Below are 19,094 nucleotides of genomic sequence, written 5' to 3'. Positions count from 1 at the left end.
GTTGCCATTTGTAAAGCGTGTGTGATGTTAGACAATATCACAAATGGTGCGATAAAACTAAATGTTTGTGGCAGTCGCCTTATTATACACGCTCTATAATCATGAATTGTTTCTGATGTGACCCACATCGTATATGTTGCACCCCAGAATATCGATTGCGCTGGTAATGCGAGCACAAAACGAGTAGCAAGGATGGAGCGTTTGGGATATGCAGGATGTCACAAACAGTTGTCTGAAGACTTGCGTTTGGGATACATGTCGGCAACGCGTATGCTTAGCTACACAAAATATATCTATTGCTATTCCCTATCCCCGACGGTTTGTGGGTCGTGTGGGAAGGAACCCCCTATCGCACACACTGGCCTGGCAATGGTTTGAAATGCCGCCACAGAAAGGGGTTAAAAATGTTTATATAGCAGCTTGTTATACCAGTGTGCCACGCCCCTGCACCTGACAAGCAACTATTCTCCCAGGCTTTTCTTATCACATCCTCACACACATCTTCATGTAGCCAGCGAGCTTCAAAACAGAATAAGTGTCCACCTCTCTTCCATCCCCTGCAGACTCCTTCCATATGCACAATGATCGGCATGTGGTCAGAATGCCGAGGCTCACCATTGACCACCACATAATTTGGAAATATGTCACACCATTCATTGTTTGATGTTGCCTGGTCGAGCCTTTCACAAATGTACGTGCATAATTCTTTACTATGATTTCTCCATGTGTACATGTCATCCTCAAATCCAATGTATCAAAGCCCACAAAAATTTAGAGCCTCCCGGAAACCATCAATATAGTGTTGTGGTCAAGCCACCCCTTCTACTTTTTCATAGCTCGTTAGAATTTCGTTAAAATCTCCGAGACAAAGCCAAGGTCTTCCATTTTTGTGTTGTTGTTTCAGAATTTTCAGTAGCCTCCAATTCTCCATCCTATCCATAGCTGACTCTACGTACGCTCCCATCAACCGCCAAATCGATCCACCCCCCTGCTTAACATCCACATCCACATGCCGCCTTCCATACGATCTCAAGGTCACATCCACTCCTCTTCGCCAGAACAAAATGACCCCTCTCCCAGTCCCCTCATCTTTCCACGATGTCATGTTGGTGATCCTGAACCACTACCTAAACCTCCCTAACTCCTTCTCCTCCATTCTTGTTTCACACAAGAACAAAATATCGGGATTCTCCACTCTCCCCAATTCAAGAAGAGAACGAATTGCTAGGCCATTCCCGAGACCCCGGTAGTTCCAGCTGACTATTTTCATTGCTCCCGGCAGGGCTCCTCTAGCCGCCCGGTTGGTATGCTTGTGGTTGTGTTGTTTACTTCTTCCTCGCCTCTTGAACTGTTGTCATCTATTTCGCTGTAAGATCAGACTCTTCTCCACTTTTGCCCTTCTTGAGGTTGCTGGCTACACTAGTATCCATCTCTTCAGCTTCTCTTTTCCCAGTTTAACATCTAGGTTACCGTTCAAGCCCACTCCCTCCGGACGCACCTTCCTCTTGAATTTCTTCCCATCCTTCCCCTTCCCAGCATTACTATCTGACATCTCCCTCCGAGGACTTCTCTCTTCACCAACCTTGTTAATCTTTGCCGCCGCTCCCTCATTTTTACCTTCCATCTGCGCTAACAGTGCCCCCCACAACCAGTAGGTCTACTACCATATTGTTTTGCTCCCTATCCTGCAGAGTGTTTGGAGCTGGATCTAACTGGAGGCTTTTAGTTCCCTATTTGTTGCAGCTTTGTCGACTATCTCAGTCAGTTTCAGTGGACTCGTGACCTACCCCTCTTCAGCTGTGTTCTTGTCACTGTTCTCAAAGTTTGAGCTATCTTTTTTCCAGGATGCCGCATTGCTCCCTGAGCCACCAGAGCCTCTTCCCCAGCCATATAGCCTCCTTTCCCCTGAACCATGAGAACCATGATTCCCTCTACCTTCGCCTATGCTCTTTCTGTCAGTGTTACCCCATATATCTTGCCATTTCCCTCTTCCTCCGCCCCCTCTTCTATAGCTTTCCTCAGCCCTCATCCATGGGTCATATTGCGATGCGTCACCTCTAATAGGCTTCCTCCTGCACTCCTTCTCACCATCCCCGATCACACCACAAGAATAGCAAAAGTCGAGCATGTGCTCGTATTCAAAACGACACCGAAGCAAGTCCTTCTTCTTCTTCTTCTTCCTCTTCTTCTTCTCACCTAGCTCCACTATTGTTTCACCTTTATTCTCCTCCCGCCTATTCTCCCTATCCAACACAAAACCCCTCATGAGGGGCTCATTGATATCCAACTTAACCTTCACTCGGAGGTACTTCCCCATTACCTTGCCCCCATGACCAACATTCACATCCAGAAACTCATGAAAATCAGCACCAATGCTCTCCCAGTGGCTTGTTCATATACCCAAGAGGTAGCCCAAAGACACAGATCCACATGGGAATGAGGTTGAAGTCATATTCATCCACTGTCTTCTCCGGATCAAACTCCTCCATGACGATCAACTCCTTGTCAAACCACCAGGGGCCTTCCTCCAATGCTCTTATCCAGGATGTTTGCCTCTAGCTCTTTGCACTCCAAGCCTTTAATCGGACACCAAATTCTTCCCAAGGTTTTCCCTACTACCCCTGCGTGCGCTGATTTTTCCGAGAACAACTTCTCCACTGCCTGAGGATCATCCGGTGCCCAATCATACGATTACCCCTTCTCTGCCTGCCCTGCCTTCGCACTCCTTTCCACCGCCGAAAACTTCAAACCTCTCATCAGTCCTTCCACATCCTCCATCACTCCTTCACAACCCCGCACACCAAGACAAAGTACCCTAGGGACGAACCGGTGGTGTACGACCGCGGTCCCTAGCTCGCGGAGACTTATGGTGGATGGGACGGAGTGTGGATGAGGTGGTTTGCAGGGAGGCGATCCTGAAAAGTCAGACTGATGCAGATCGATGATCGGCGGCGGTGTCCATGCCAGAAACCCTAGGGAGTCTGGGTTCGCCCCGAGATCGCCACTCCGTGACGTACGCTAACCGTCACCGTAAGGGACGGACCTATTATTGAAGACCTTCTTATGGCTAGGTATGAAATTGGTCTGCCCAAAACATGTTGATTGCTATGAGTATGTGATTCGTGAGTTCCTCTAGCTAATAAGTACTCCCTCCGTTCCTATATAAGTCTTTCTAGAGATTTCAATATGGCTACATACAGATGTATATAAACATAGTTTAGAGTGTAGATTCATTTATTTTGCTCCGTATGTAGTCCATATTAAAATCTCTAAAAAGACTTATATTTAGGAACGGAAGGAGTACATCATGAGCCCTCTCTGCAGTAAAGAATGCGTCGCTTTTCTCGTCCAAGTGAAGAGAGATGTCGTTGTCACTTCGCGTGCCATAATACAAGCCCATTTTTTCGGGTACAAGTACAAACACCTTAACCCAATGATAACTGCTAAACAGCAATACAGACAACGAACTTGCTCTAAGCACAAGATTTCCTTTAATAACAATATAAAATCAACACGAAATCTAATCAGACAAATTCCGTATATCATGCAAGGCAATCTGGTAATAACTGAGCGATTAGCTGTTCGCCCCGTCGTCCCGTGTGCCGCCGTCGCTGACGCAGTGCGCGGACAAAACCGCACTCTCTCACGCTCACTGCTACGACTACTCGCGCCCCAGCTCCAGTCCCACTCCCACACCCACGCCACCACCGGCTGCCTAATCTCCTCGGACCCATTTACCCTCCCCCCTCACTCTGCCAGTGCTCAGTGCTCTCAGCTCTGCTCACCACCACCACCACCACCACAGTGACCACACCACACCACACCCAGTGCCGCTTCTTCCCACTCCCTGCTCACATCCTCCATCTCCCCCACCGCTAATCGTCGGCACCTCTGTTCCCTGAGCTCCTCTTCCTCCTCGAGTCCAGACCCACCAATCTCAACCCAACCGCGGCTCTACCGCCCGCCGCCGCGCCGTAGCAGCTTAGCGTCGCCGCCGCTCTCCTCGCCGCAAGATCGCGCTCCTGCTGTCTCCGCCCCGCTGAGGGTTTGAGGTACGGGCTCATTCCCATCCAGTGATGCTCTTAGTTAAACCCCACCGAGCTCCAGGATTTCTGCTCCGGGCGTGCCGCTCACGCCATCTAGATCCGCTACTGGTTCCCGATTTGAGAAACGAGCCCGCCTAATGCTTCCGTCCTGTAGATTTATTTTCTTGGATTTGGGGAATCTCGAAGTCAGATGCTCGAAGGCAGCTAGTTCAGTTAGCCTGAAAGGATTATTTTTTTGCATAAAAAGACTGAAAATGTTGCTTCATTTAGTTCCCATAGCATCTCGAAAAAAAGTTAGTAGCTCCCATATCATGGCCGCCAATTTCGTGCGAAAGCCCCGGACACCGTTATCTCGAAAAGTACTGCATTTGATCTGCTATTTTTTCTCCGCCGTTCAAGGCTTAAGATTTCTCTGAGCGCGTCTTTAGTTTGTTACTACTATATGATTATTGCTGATTTGTTTTGCTTTTCACCATTGCAGGGTTGGTTGGTTGGGTTCTCTCCGATTGTAAAGATGCATACCGTATTTCCTCATTCATGACCTCTGGAATATGCTCTAGTCACCCTTGTATGCTCCACCAGGTGGTGACAAATGGGCTATTTTCTCAGAAAACAGCCCGGTTTCCTCTTTATTCTGATCATCCTGCACTTTGGGGGCCGTGCAGCAAGAGCGCTAAGTTCAGACGGTATGTGATGATGGTTGTGGCTGCTCACGGGCCATTTGATTTGTTTTTTCTGCTTATCCAATACTGATCATGCACGAACTGTTTCATACAGGTGAAGCACTTCTCGCCTTTAAGAAGGCAATCACAAATTCAGATGGGGTCTTTCTAAGTTGGCACGAACAAGACGCGGATCCCTGCAAATGGAAGGGTGTTAAATGCGATGGTCACAGCAAGAGAGTGATTTATCTGTAAGAAACAAAAAACCACTCTGCATATTAACTCTGCTTACTGTCATTTGCTCAACTTCTTAACCTATCCACTCACTGTTTTGCTTCACTGTTTTGCTTCAGTTATTTGGTGTTCATATTTTGGACACCATGTCCTAGTTTCAATTCATATTCAGTATTTTGAGTCGCATTATCATAAGGTCACTCACTGCCTTCCATTTAGGATTCTCCCATATCACAAGTTAGTCGGGCCCATACCACCAGAAGTTGGAAGGCTAAATCAGCTGCAGACTTTGTAAGTGTGTTCACCTTTTCTTTTTTTGCATTTCTTAGCTATTTCCCGCCTTGTATATCAAAGAACTTGGTCTTTGATATAAATGTGGTTTTATGTCATTAGATCACTACAGGGGAACAGTTTGTATGGTTCACTCCCTCCCGAGCTAGGAAATTGTACCAAGTTGCAACAACTGTAAGTTTTATTGTAATTCTGATTGCTACCTATGTTTTTTTTCATCGAATGAAATGTTAGATTCTGCAACGGATAATTAATTAAATGTTAGATGCTGCAACTGATAATTAATGGTCACAAGCTTCTTGTATCTGTGCCAGAGAATTTTTAGCATGTAATTTTTGCTTTTATTTCTTCTGTGAAATCAGGCTCTTATTGCGTATGTTGTGAAATCACTTGCAGGCATCTACAAGGAAATTATATAAGTGGATATATCCCTTCGGAATTTGGTGATCTGGTTGAACTTGAGACGTTGTGAGTCCTCTGGTGTAGTTTTAGCTTCTTTATTAAATTTGATTATTAATTTCGTATCAGATAAATACCTCAGGTTAGACTAATGTTACTACATCTGCCATGTACCATTTTTTACAGTAATGGGTCATATAAGAAGGCTTCAACACAAATTATATGTATTGAAATGTAGATAAATTCACCTTTTGTGTTTATGTTATTTAGATATTCATTCCTATTTCTGAAATATGTTTATTTTATCCAGGGACTTATCCAGCAATACGTTGAAGGGATCAATCCCGCATTCTCTTGATAACCTGACCAAACTTGCATCTTTGTAAGTGCTTTTTTTTTATGTCCATAAGCTGACCAAACCTGTTATGTTAAGCTACTCTCTCCGTCCCAAAATAAGTGTCTCAACTCAACTTTGTACTAACTCTAGTACAAAGTTGTACTAAGGTTGAGACACTTATTTTGGCCCATGAAAAAATAATTATTTTCACATCCTATGCAGCAACGTATCCATGAACTTTCTGACAGGACCGATACCATCAGATGGTTCACTTACCAATTTTAATGAAACTTCGTGAGTTGTCTTCTCTCTTATTTATATCTATCTAACTAAATCTGCATATTCAGTCGAGTAAAGGCGTATGCATTGTGCCATAAGCTGCTCTTTCTTCTACCCATCTGAATTTTCACATGGTAATGCAGCTTTATTGGGAACCGTGATTTATGTGGTAGGCAGATTAATTCAGTGTGCAAAGATGCACTTCAATCACCATCAGATGGCTCTCAGCAGCCTTCCAAAGGTAACAGATATTTGAACATTAGCCTAAATTATTTGCATTATTTGTTGTATGCGTCTAATATTTTTTTTTCACAAGGTCGAATGTGCATTTAGTCATTGACGCCAATAATAGCTAATAGATCCTTTTATTATGGCAATTTTGCATTCTGTAAATTAACTTCTATTTTCAGTTCAACAACGGGCCTCTATATTTTCAGTTCATAATAATTTTGTGTTCTTATGTGTTTTCCTGTTCTATTATGGTAGATGACCCAAATAAAAGGAGTTCCAGAGTTGTTATAAGTGCGGTCGCGACAGTGGGAGCTCTGCTATTGGTGGCTCTGATGTGTTTCTGGGGTTGTTTTCTGTACAAAAATTTCGGGAAGAAAGATATACATGGTTTCAGGGTGGAGCTATGTGGAGGTAACGATGCCATGAGTTATGCGAAGCCAGTAATTCACATGTCATAAAGAACTTTTGTTATAACCTTGCTTATCATTTCAGGCTCTTCTGTTGTGATGTTCCACGGGGACCTCCCTTACTCCACAAAAGATATCCTTAAGAAGTTAGAGATCATGGATGAGGAAAATATCATTGGAGCAGGGGGTTTTGGGACTGTGTACAAACTTGCAATGGATGATGGCAACGTTTTTGCATTGAAAAGGATAGTGAAAACAAATGAAGGGCGTGACAAATTCTTTGATAGAGAACTTGAGATATTGGGAAGTGTTAAGCACCGTAATTTGGTCAATCTCCGTGGCTATTGCAATTCCCCTTCATCGAAACTGTTGATATATGACTACCTTCCAGGTGGAAGCCTGGATGAAGTGCTACATGGTGAGTTCCATATTTTTCTTTTCGCCATACATCTTAATTCTGTTTTCATTGAACTCTTCCAATTATTCATAGTTGCAGTTGTAATATAAACTGATTTTAGCTTGCTTTCCTCAGTGATCTTTAAGCATGTGTTAAGCAAACACTAAAATAGCCTATAGGATTAAGTTATTTGTGCCTGAAACTCAGCGTGACATCAAAACCTAGAAATCCTGAATTTAAGACATGGGTGCCGCCATGCAAGGAAAAGAGTACAAATAAAAAAGTTGGTTTTGCCTGCGATCCAATTTTGAGGCCTAGAGGATCCTTAGAGTAGACCTTCACCTTCTCAATCAAACCAGACCCTACAAGAAAAAAAGTTCAGATAACTGTGTCCTTGGAGTAGATTTTGGTTATAGGCAAGGTCAGGTTTACATCATATCTTGGAGTAGAATAGGATTTGATCACACGTGCAATGTAAAGGATGAATAAGAAATGCCACTTCCTCTGCATACAAATACGAGGCCTACAGTTTTTGTGTCATTATATTGTGGACTAGCAGCAGGGAGCCCGAACAGAGGGAGATCAGTGGTCCTTTAATCAATAGTATCGTGTTAGGAAATTTAAAATTGCAGGAGCCTAATTCATTAAGATCTAGGAGTCCATATTGTGTTAGGAAAGGTCAAGGGCTTGAGCATCCACTATACAAGGATGTCATGTTCGAGTCAAGTAAGAACAATGAATCTATTATCTCCAAGCTATTCTCTGATAGTAACCTATGTCTACCCAAACCCTTCAAGCCACAGCTTTTGGTTATCTTCAGCGCGGTAGTCATCATGTTGTGGATCAAGGTCCACTGGTCCACAACTTGTTTTAAAACGGCGTGCATGCAAATTTAGTAACATTTTCTCTCTTTTGTCCTTGTTTATCTCCCCTCTCTTCAAAATTTATGAGTAAGCACCCTTTCTCTCTCTCACGAGTCATGATGGATCAAGGTTCACAACACCTTGGTTTCAAATGGCATACATGCAAATATCATGGTTAAAGTACGCCTTATAATTTCTCAAAAAGAAGCACACATTTTAAGAAAAAGAAACAGAGGAAGTATTTCTTGCAGGCAGACTGAATAGTCTGTAGTTCATTTCAGTAGCTAAACAAGGATGGACAGCCTTAACTATGGTTTCATCTAAAATTTATGTCGAACCAAATTGACCTTGTACAAGTAACTTTTGCTCAGGTCTTCCATGAGCATTAGTCTATTACTGAACAGGAACAATTTTTTAAAGCCCAGCCTAACGTCTCATATGTTCATCGTTCTTGGCAGAAAAAACTGAGCAGCTGGAATGGGAGGCGCGCATTAACATAATACTTGGAGCTGCAAAAGGCCTGGCTTACTTGCATCATGATTGCTCACCTCGAATAATACATCGTGATATTAAGTCGAGCAATATCTTACTGGACGGCAATTTTGAGGCACGTGTATCAGACTTCGGACTGGCAAAGCTACTGGAGGATGAAGAATCTCATATTACTACAATAGTTGCAGGAACATTTGGATATCTTGCCCCAGGTATGTGAAAGTTGTTCCATTTCATCAATGATGAGAACGAAAATGCACGCTTCACTTCGGAAAATGTATCGCTTTGTAATAATCTGAGCTAATATTCGCAATATCGAACATCCAGAGTATATGCAAAGTGGCAGGGCTACCGAAAAGACGGATGTCTACAGTTTTGGAGTTTTGGTACTCGAGATACTGAGCGGAAAGCGACCTACTGATGCGTCATTCATTGAGAAGGGGTTGAACATTGTTGGATGGGTACGACCTTTTTATTTCCTTTCTTTTCATGTGCACAACTCGCATGCATGTCACATCTTTTTATGTATTTACCACAAAGGGTTAACTTGCTATATGGCAGCTGAACTTCTTGGCTGGAGAGAGCAGAGAGCGGGAGATTGTGGATCCGGATTGCGACGGCGTGCAGATCGAGACCCTGGACGCCCTGCTCTCTCTCGCCAAGCAATGCGTGAGCTCTTTGCCGGAGGAGCGTCCGACGATGCATAGGGTGGTACAGATGCTGGAGTCGGATGTAATTACACCGTGCGGCAGTGATTTCTACGATTCAGAGTAGGGCTAGGAAACCACGGCTGCTGGCTTCTACGATCGTGTGGTAGTGATTTCTACGGTCTGGATTGAGACGCACCACATTCTTCTGCCGCTGGTTTCCCTGTGGAGGCACATTCCATTTATTCTTTGCAGATTTTTGTAAATGCATGCATTACCGAGGGGTTGGGTGGGCTCCAACAGGCTGGTTCTACGGGGACAACATTTTTGCGATTTGTATGTATCTATGCCACGCTACAGAGTACAGACTGTTATATGTTGATTTAATAAGGGGAATTGCCTGGAGATTGATGTGCTTGTATTTAACCATCAATGGGGGGTGGTCGTGTTGTATCTTTACATGGCCTTGGGTGTAGTGGTTATATTGTATCTTTACATGGCCTTGGGTGTAGTGGTTACCTAGGGATGGTCCTCTCACCCATGGATAAGATGGTTTGGAAGGCTTGGGCACTTTCAAAAATTAAATTCTTTGCTTGGTTGGCGCTCCAAGATAGAATTTGGACCGCCGATAGGTTGGCAAAGCGTGGGTGGCCAAATTGTGATCTTTGCCCTTTTTGCAAGAGGGCGCAAGAATGCGGACCTCACCTCTTCTACAAATGCCGCTATACTTGAAGGCTTTGGTCATTGGTCATCGAGAAATTCCTCATTCTCGGGCTAGACACTTTCGCTTGGCCTTTCTTTGACTCGGTTAAAGATTGGTGGGCGAGTACTTGCGCCGACGGCACGCCAAACCGACAAGCCAAGGCATCCCTCACCATGCTCGTGTCATGGACAATTTGGAACGAGCGTAACGCAAGAGTTTTCAAACATAAGAGTGCTCCACCGACAATCTTGCTCTCCTCCATCTCTACTGAGGCCAACCTTTGGATCGTCGCCGGTGCAAAAAAGCTAGGGTCTTTAATTTTGCGAGAATAATCCGCATGCCGTGTAATTGGGTGACTTGTAACAAACTCTTTTCTCTCTTATTTAATGGATGAGGCAAAGCTTTTGCCTCCGTTTAAAAAAAACATTGTGACGATTTTCGTCTGGTTTCCATTAATTAACTGGGGCCGTTCATAGAAGATGAGGTCGAGAGGGTGATCAAATCCATGCCCCCGGATAAAGCTCCGGGGCCGGACAGATTCACAGGCAGGTTCTATGCAATGTGTTGGCATATCATCAAAGAGGACTTCATGGCAGCCATGCGCTGCTTCTACAATGGTGACATGAGGGGAATGTCAGCGATAAACAAGTCTCTTGTTACTCTCCTGCCGAAGAAAGAGGGGGCCTTGGATGTGGGGGACTTCCGCCCCATAAATCTTGTGCATGGTGCGATCAAAATCTTTGAGAAAGTGCTCGCGTGCAGACTAGTGGTGGACTTGCCGAGACTCGTAGGCAATCATCAGAGCGCATTTGTGAAGGGTCGATCGCTGCATGACAACTTCATGCTAGTGCAATGCATGGCCAGACGCCTCAACGCCTTGGGAAGGCCAGCGATTTTGCTTAAGCTTGATATCTCAAAAGCCTTTGACTCGGTGAGGTGGCCTTTTCTCCTGGAGTTACTACAACAAATGGGTTTTGGACCACGGTGGAGATCATGGATTTGCGGCATACTTGCGACCTCGTCCACCAAGGTCATGGTTAATGGTGAACCTGGTGACACTATCCTCAACTGCAAGGGGCTACGACAAGGTGACCCCATCTCACCAATGCTATTCATTCTGACTATGGAGTCGCTTCAGCGCTTGTTTGAGTTTGCTGCCAGTAGAGGATTCCTTGCGCCCTTGGCGCAGGTAGGCCTAAGGAAGAGGCTTTCCATCTTTGCGGATGATGTGGCCTTGTTTGTGAAGCCTATCCCTATGGATCTTGCTATCTGTCGGTGCATTTTTCAGCTGTTTGGAGAAGCGTCAGGCCTCAAGATCAACATGAACAAGTCGGCGGGCTTGCCAATACGCTGCACGAAGGAGGAAGTCAACTTGGTTTGCAGTCAGCTTGGATGCCCTGTGGGGTCATTCCCTATCAAGTACCTTGGCCTGCCTTTGTCCTTGCGGAAGCAGACCGCGCCCCAGTTGCAATATCTTGTGGATCAAATGGCGAACAAGTTGCCCTCGTGGAAAGCTGCCCTGATGCCGAAGAGTGGTAGTTTGACCTTGGTGCATTCGGTCCTATGTGCCATGCCAATTCATGCGATGATGGCAATGGACCTACCCATGAAAACGATTGAAGCTATGATCAAGATATGTCGAGGCTTCCTCTGGTGCAGACGATTGGAAGCGCAGGGTGGAAACTGTGCTGTGGCTTGGGACGCTGTTTGTGCTCCCAAATGAGCAGGAGGCTTAGGCCTGCCTAACTTGAGATGGATGAACGTGGCCATGCAGTCTAGATGGCCCTGGCTCAAAAGAACGGATGTGACCAGACCATGGAATGAGTTCAACATTAAAGTCCCTAAGGAGTCCATGCAAATCTACCAGGCAGCCACTGCGAGCACTGCTAATGATGGACGCACAACACTTTTCTGGGAAGATCGATGGTTGCATGGGCAGAGGGGGCAGGAAATTGCACCTTTGATCTACAGCAGTATACCGAGAAGGATCCGAACCTCTACTCCTCACGGGCTGTAGCTGATAGACGTGAGGAGTAGCGTACTGTAATTGAACATTGTATTATGGTGGAGGCATTCTTTTGTCCTTCTTCTTTAATATATGATATGCACACTCGTGCATATTCGAGAAAAAAATTTAATTAACTGGGCACTCTCTTTTTAATTAGTGAATGAGACAAAAAAATTGCCTTTCATTTCAAAAAATTAAAATAATTTTTTTGAAGAGGTTGAAACATTTGACCTTTGCATTCAAGGATGCACACAACTATTTTTATTAAATTATTCAACAGAGTTTAATAAAAAACTATTTTTATTAAATTATTTGACATAGTTTAATAAAACAAACACATGGATTGACCGAAAGCCGCCTATTTGACGATCAACCCAAAGCTGCCTATTTGACGACCTCTTTTGGCTATACCAATAAGGTTGATAAAGTGCCCAACCTCGTGCCAAAGCACACCATCTAATCAGGTGACCTTCCCAAACCGCCCGTCGGCGAGTTGAGAGCACCAACCGGTTGTAGCAGACGCTCAGCGCGTACCGCATGCACACTCTCTAGGATCCGCCGCCGCCATCTTTCGTTGTCTCAGCTTTAGGAGGGATCAATGCATCGACCTTGCCAGTCGTCTCTGTCGTCGACGCCACCACGACGCCAGACAATGCCATCCTCCTGGGCGAGTCCATCTACACGCATCCGACGTCGAGACTCCACTATGCCGCACCACGAGATCCATCGTTGTCGATGCGGAAGATGTAACACCGCTCCACCTCTGGGCCCCTCTAGTCAGCACCCGCTTCAAAACCCCTGGGGGGGAGAATGACACAATGTACCATCAACGTCCGATTCGGGAGACCCAGATTTAGGGTTTCCCCCGGAGCAGGCCGAGCGAGATGACGCAGCCTGCACCGATGATGCCTCAACAAGGAAACAACGTCAAAGACACTGCCATCGTCCATCAAGACCGAAGTCGACGCGATTTTCGCCGTCAGTCACGCCATCCCGACGCTGTAGCTGATTGGAACCGCGCGGTGCCTCGCCATGGAGACGCACGCAACCGCTGGACCGCCACTGCAACCCCCGTCCACCATCGCCGCCGGCCACCACTACCCAGAAGATAGCACCAGCCGTCACCGTCCACAGCCCGTGCCGCCTGGTGCCTTGGGACCACGGATCTGGGCCAGATCGCCGCCGCTGCCAATACCCGACATGCCCCACCACCAGAGGGTAGCCGCATCACCCGCCTCAAGACGAAGCCGCTAGGAAGCAGAGCAGATCGCGCCGCCGTGACCCTCCACGTCGCGACGCCTTGGCCCATCGATCCCGGCCCGCACCAGATCCACGCACGAGGGGGCGGAGAGCCCTGGTGCCGCAGGTGCCGGTTGGGCTTCGCCCGGTCACGCCCTCTGGCGGCGACAGGGGAGGGGAGGAGCGGGAGGAGGGGCGCCCGGTGGCGGCTAGGGTTCCCTCACGTCGCCTGCCGGGGCGACTCAGGAGGATCGCCATTAAAATAATAAATAAATAAATAATATTGTAAATCTTGATAAACCTTGATCATTAGTGCTCATAGCGTAACTATTGACAAGCGTTGGCCTATCTTAGCGTGTTTTGCGTGGTGAAAATACAACACACTTCTAGGCGAAGTTCATGAGGGAAGAAAAATAGGAGCCCAAAGTGGCAAAGTTGTACACTAGGCATGTTTGATTCAAAGGGTTTAAATTTTTCAAAGTACATTTTTGTTTCATAAATTACCATTTGATTCTGACCCCACTGAAGCATTCCTATGAGCGTGATCTAGTAATTTTAGTGCAAATTCTTTTTTAGCGTAGTAGCACGCACACTCTATTCTTAGAAAAATGCGAGCATTAATGCAAATCTAGGAATTGAACCCTAATGAACTGGTTTCACCACAAGGAACCGAACAATCTGAGCAGTTCACAACTTTGGTACAAATTCGATCATGTGATAGACAATGCAATATAGGTTTGGACAATCACCTGTGAAAATAGATCAGTACACAATTTTGTACAAATATGATCCTACGATATTTGCAATCTCTACTAACTCCCTCCGTCCGGAAATACTTATCATTAAAATGAGTAAAAGAGGATGTATCTAAATGTATTTTAGTTCTAGATACATTTTTTTTGTCTATTTTGATGACAAGTATTTTCGGACGGAGGGAGTACTCAAAAAGAATGTAAAGTTTCCGTTTCACCTTTCTTCGCACCACCCCTTCGTTCAATCTTCCACGTATAATAATCAATCACCTTAATTTACTTATCTTTTGAACCAATTTCATTTTAATTTACTTACCAAATTTTTAATCAAAATAAGAGGTAAATAACTGTCAGAATTTGATAAATATTTATTTACACAATCGCATACTATGGGCAGGTAATTCATTTCTGATCATAATATAAGGTAAATTAGAAACAAAATTTGACGAACATTTATTTACACAGTTATATATTATGAGCAGGTAAATCATATTAGAATATTTATATCTCATCGCAATGCACAGACATTGTTCTATGCAATATAGGTTTGAACAATCACCTAGCGATCCCACCCTTGTAAGCCTCTCACCACTAGAAAATCAACGAAGCTACAAGCTACAACCAAATGGAACCAGATACGAAAACGATTGCTTGGAACGAAACTTCTTTGAAACAACTCTAGTGAGGAAAACACAGCCAGACATTGAGCAGGAACTCGCTAACAAGCTTACATTTCGTAGCATAGTGAAGTCTATTTTCAGGAAGACGCAAAGCTTAGGTATCATTTGATACTCCCTCTGATTCTAATGGAGATTAGATTAGTAGGAATATAGGCGGAAACGTCTTCAGATTGAGTCTCAACTATTGGTAAAAGCGGTCATACTTCCTTCGCCTAAAAGAGAATTTAATTTAATGGCTCTTTCAATAAAAAACATCCTCTGGATAAACCTCACGGCTAGGAGATCTTCTTAATAGAAGGGATATTTGGCGATAAGCTTGTACCTATTTGGGGAGATCATCATAAATTATTAAAGTACGCCGTTCGTTGTACATAAAATACTCAGCCAGGGTCTTTCCCGTCTCCTTTTTTTTCGAAAAGGGGGGGAGGCGCCCCGGCCTCTGCATCAGAGCGATGCATACGGCCATCTTATTAACCAAATAGCAAAAAGTGCGAACAAGGTTCCAAAGTCTCCAGCTGATAAAAGAAAAAGGCAGCTCACACAAAGCTTAAAAAGCTAGATACACAAACTAGCCAAGAAAAGATGCCACAACCGGCTGGCTAAAAATAGATAGGTAAACTAATTGCCTATCCTATTACATGACCGCCATCCAAACCGGTTGAAGATATCCCGAGCTACCATCTCCCAACGGATAGATCCAGTAACCAAACGCTCCCTGACCTCCATCGGAGTGAGTAACGACCACGAACGGATCACTGCCGTAGCTCGGAAAATAACCTGCAAAAAATGAATCCGTGATGTTGTGTTAAAAACCAAATCATTTCTGCAATTCCAGATACTCCACAATAAAGCGCAAACTCCAACCCGAATATGTCTTGCTAAGTCAGGCTCAACCCCATTAAGCCATGTCCCAAATAAAACATTGACACAAGTAGGTGGAGTAATATTGAAAGCAATATGGACCGTCCGTCAAAGAACTTTGGCCAACAGGCAATCAAAGAATAAATGCTTAATCGTCTCATCCCGATCACAGAAACTACACCTAGTAGGTCCTGTCCAATTACGCTTTATCAAGTTGTCCTTTGTTAAAATAACTTGTTTATGGACAAACCACATAAACACTTTAATTTTTAAAGGAATTTTGACAGCCCAAACATACTTGGACGTTGGAATGGAGTTCGAATTAATAACATCAATATACATTGATTTAACTGTAAATACTCCAAAACTAGTCAACTTCCAGCGTAATCCATCGGGTTGGTGAGAAAGTTGAACCTCCATCAGTCTCCTAACTAGATGGAGCCATTCTTCCCAATGATTGCCCGCTAGCGACCGCCTAAACTTTGCTGCATCATCCTGTCCTCTTCGGGAAAATCCAACGCAGTGCTCAAGAGGTAGCATCACACAATGTGCCAAACACCTTGCTGACGTGGTGGACATGCGAGGTGGACATGCGAACGCCCTCCGCCCGGTCGCATCACCTTAAGAAATGGAGTTGAGATTTCCTCGGGAAGCGCGAGTAAGGGTGACGGTGATGAGGCGGGAGATGTAGGACGTGGCCAGAAAGAGGAGGCCAGTGGCAGCCTGGGACGGTGGGAGAACGACGAGAAGTCTTGCTAGTTCAATGAAGCCAGCGATGGCTGTGGAACCATCGCCGAACGGGACAAGGATAACCGTGTGCGGGGTGCCCAGGGCGTGACGCGAATGTGACAAGGATGGGGCCGCGACGCACGAGGACGGTTGCGGGCGGCGGAAGGCGGAGGCACGAGCTAACTTGGGCCTAGCTAGTTGTTGTATTTGGTGGACCGGAAGCCCGTGGCCCTTTCGATGACACGGAAAGCTCCGCACTCGCGCAAAACATAGCTCGGGACAGGACCTCCTATACGCCGTTTATTGTGGTGAAGAGTCGTGGTTTTGCACAGGGCAGCTCACCTGGGCCAGCCCATTTGCTCTGGCTCCTCCGTCATGAGGTGGAAAATAGCAAAAAAGAACAGCGCGCTAGCTATAGGAATTGAACACGTGACCTCTCGTAGTTGCAGGCCTTGCGTTAGCCACAGCGACTTGCTAACCCAATTTCAAGGTTTAAAGTGCGAAAATTAAGGAACATACCAACAACTTGTCAAAACTTAAAAACAAGAACCACATCGAAAGTAATGCCTCAGATTTGGTGCCAAAAGGGCAGCCCAGTATCTATGAACCACTAGTTAAAGGCACGTGCCATGCACATGTAAGGATTATTGCGACAAGTTGTATGTTGAGAGGAATTTTTTTAATACCTTGAATTGCTTATCACATGTGTCACGTGATACGTTGAGAGGGATTGAAGGCATTTTTATTTACTATATAATCAGGTTCTTAGTATTTATTCATTCGCAAAAAAAAGGTTCTTAGTATTTATTAACTTATATTTTTCATGTAAAGTTCACAAACATGCATGCATACAGTGATTAGTCTGTCTAATCGAGTAGATGCTTGCCTAAAAAAATATTGGTGAGAACAATGGGAAAGCTTGGCAATAATGTTCGTAAAATGAATTCATAAGAGAAAGTAGAAAAATAGAGAGGCTGAGGGTCATTTTCTTTAAAAAAAGTGTCAAAGCAGCCTTTAGGCTCTCAGGCACTAGTGGGGTGTTCTCTAGCATAGCAAAAGGTTTCAAAAAAATGATACCAAGATTTGCACATCGTACAAAACAAAAAGCAGCGAACGTCAATAAATGTTAATGCAAATCAATATAAACATGCCAGAGTTCTTTTTTTTTACACATGCCCTATTTTTTTAAAAAAATACCAGTTTAGTAAATATGCAGATTACTACATGTGTTATTTTTGACAAATAAAAATATGAGAAAATACTTCTGGCACCAGTAGTATTGATGCCCGAGAGTTAAACTTTGAAAGTAACAAAGTTTTTTTTAGTACAACACATATATTAATCTTCTATTTTACGTGTTGTTTATAATCTGCTAAAGCATCGGTACCGAGGCTGCAATGCATGTGTCTGTGGCTGTGGGGCAGCGTTGCATAGTACTCCTTGCCTGGTACTGTGGTTGTGGGGCAGCGTTGCATAGTACTGCTTGCCTGGTACTGTGGCTGTGGGGCAGCGTTTCTTTTTGTCAACTGGGCCTGCGGCACATTTCCAGTGCCCGGCAGAAGAATCGAGAGCCTGCAAGTACTCTGCCGCGCTGGCAATCTAGCAGCACGAAAATGGAACCCCACCGCGAATCCCTGCGCGCTCAGCCGTTAGATTGCCCTATCCTATGGTCTATATGCGGCCACGTAGTCCTCTATCTAAAGCAATTGAATCTGAGCCCTTCGTTTACATACATCCAACGATCTATATAACTTCATATTGGTACACTATATAGGAGTATAGATAACTCGCTGCACATTTTTTATATTTTTCTAAACTTTCATGATTTTGGAAACTTATGAGTTTTACGGGAAAATGGAACAAAAGTGAATAGGAGAACATTTTTGGAAATTACGAGCAATTTTCTGAAAATACAATATTTTTAAAAAAACAAGATTTTTTGTAAACGTTAACATTTTCCAAACTTATGATTTTTTTTACAAAAAATCAAAAACCTTTTCTGATATTCCCCCAAACATTTTTGAATTTGCGAATTTTAAGCATGAATAGTTTTTAAATTTGTGAACAAATTTATGAAACGGCAGCATTTACTGAATTTGTGAACAAATTTAGAAAATAAGAACATATTTTAAGTTATCGAGCATTTTTGAATTTGCGACGAATTAAAAAATGCGAACCTTTTTTGAATTTTAAAACAAATTTTGAATGATGAACATTTCTTTAATATGCAAATAAATTAAAAAAATGAGAACCTTTGTATTGAAGTTCTTAAACATTTTTTATTTGTGAATAAAATTAAAATGCGAATGTTGTTTTAAATTCTTAAATTTTATGAATTTTCGAACATTTTTCAAAAGAAGCAAACAAAATTTGATATTTTTTAAAATCATGTTATTTTCAAAAGAAGTGAACAAAATCTGAATTTCTAAACTTTTTTAGAATTTCTGAACAAAACTTTTTTGGAATTTAATATAATTTTGAAAAATAAAATGTTAAATAAAATAAAAAATGAAACATAAAAAAAGTAAAAAAATGAAAATGAGAGATATAGAAAAAATAAAAAAAGAAACTGGAATTGAAAAAACCGCCTACCAGAAGGTTCCCAAACCGAAAAAGAAAAACGGCTAAAAAACATCATGGTTCCCTAAACCAGTACTACTGAAACGCTTAACGGACCGGCCCACCCTCGAATAGTCGCTCAATCACTTCGGCGAAACAGCGACAACTTGTCGCGAAGAGCGGTAAATAGGGTTTTCCCTTGGCCAAGGCACTTCTGTCAAAAAAAAGAGAGTACCTCGAGGCGCACGGCTCAAGCTCCTTTATGAATTCTCCACGCT

At 43.9% G+C, this 19,094-nt stretch overlaps 1 protein-coding gene across 1 annotated transcript; it reads left to right on the top strand.

The window, feature by feature from the left end:
* The first annotated feature begins 3,719 nt into the window (after nt 1-3,719).
* Nucleotides 3,720-9,714, top strand: LOC123092642 (LRR receptor-like serine/threonine-protein kinase FEI 1). Its single transcript, XM_044514453.1, has 14 exons — nt 3,720-4,052; nt 4,528-4,732; nt 4,824-4,959; nt 5,162-5,233; nt 5,336-5,407; nt 5,630-5,701; nt 5,943-6,014; nt 6,192-6,263; nt 6,392-6,489; nt 6,735-6,890; nt 6,972-7,304; nt 8,605-8,850; nt 8,966-9,099; nt 9,200-9,714. The coding sequence occupies exons 2-14, from the start codon at nt 4,639-4,641 to the stop codon at nt 9,410-9,412; spliced, it is 1,770 nt and encodes a 589-aa protein (XP_044370388.1). The 5' UTR covers nt 3,720-4,052; nt 4,528-4,638; the 3' UTR covers nt 9,413-9,714.
* The last annotated feature ends 9,380 nt before the right edge of the window (nt 9,715-19,094 follow it).

This window comes from Triticum aestivum, chromosome 4B (genome assembly GCF_018294505.1).
Source record: "Triticum aestivum cultivar Chinese Spring chromosome 4B, IWGSC CS RefSeq v2.1, whole genome shotgun sequence".
NCBI classification, from domain to species: Eukaryota; Viridiplantae; Streptophyta; class Magnoliopsida; order Poales; family Poaceae; genus Triticum; species Triticum aestivum.
Note: the sequence above shows the minus strand (reverse complement) of the source record. Positions and strands in the feature narration are given on the sequence as shown.

Coding starts and splice junctions, on each gene's coding strand:
- LOC123092642 (XM_044514453.1), top strand. CDS start 4,639: ATGGGCTATTTTCTCAGAAAACAGCCCGGTTTCCTCTTTATTCTGATC. Junction 5,234..5,335: donor CTAAATCAGCTGCAGACTTT/GTAAGTGTGTTC, acceptor TTATGTCATTAG/ATCACTACAGGGGAACAGTT. Junction 9,100..9,199: donor GGTTGAACATTGTTGGATGG/GTACGACCTTTT, acceptor GCTATATGGCAG/CTGAACTTCTTGGCTGGAGA.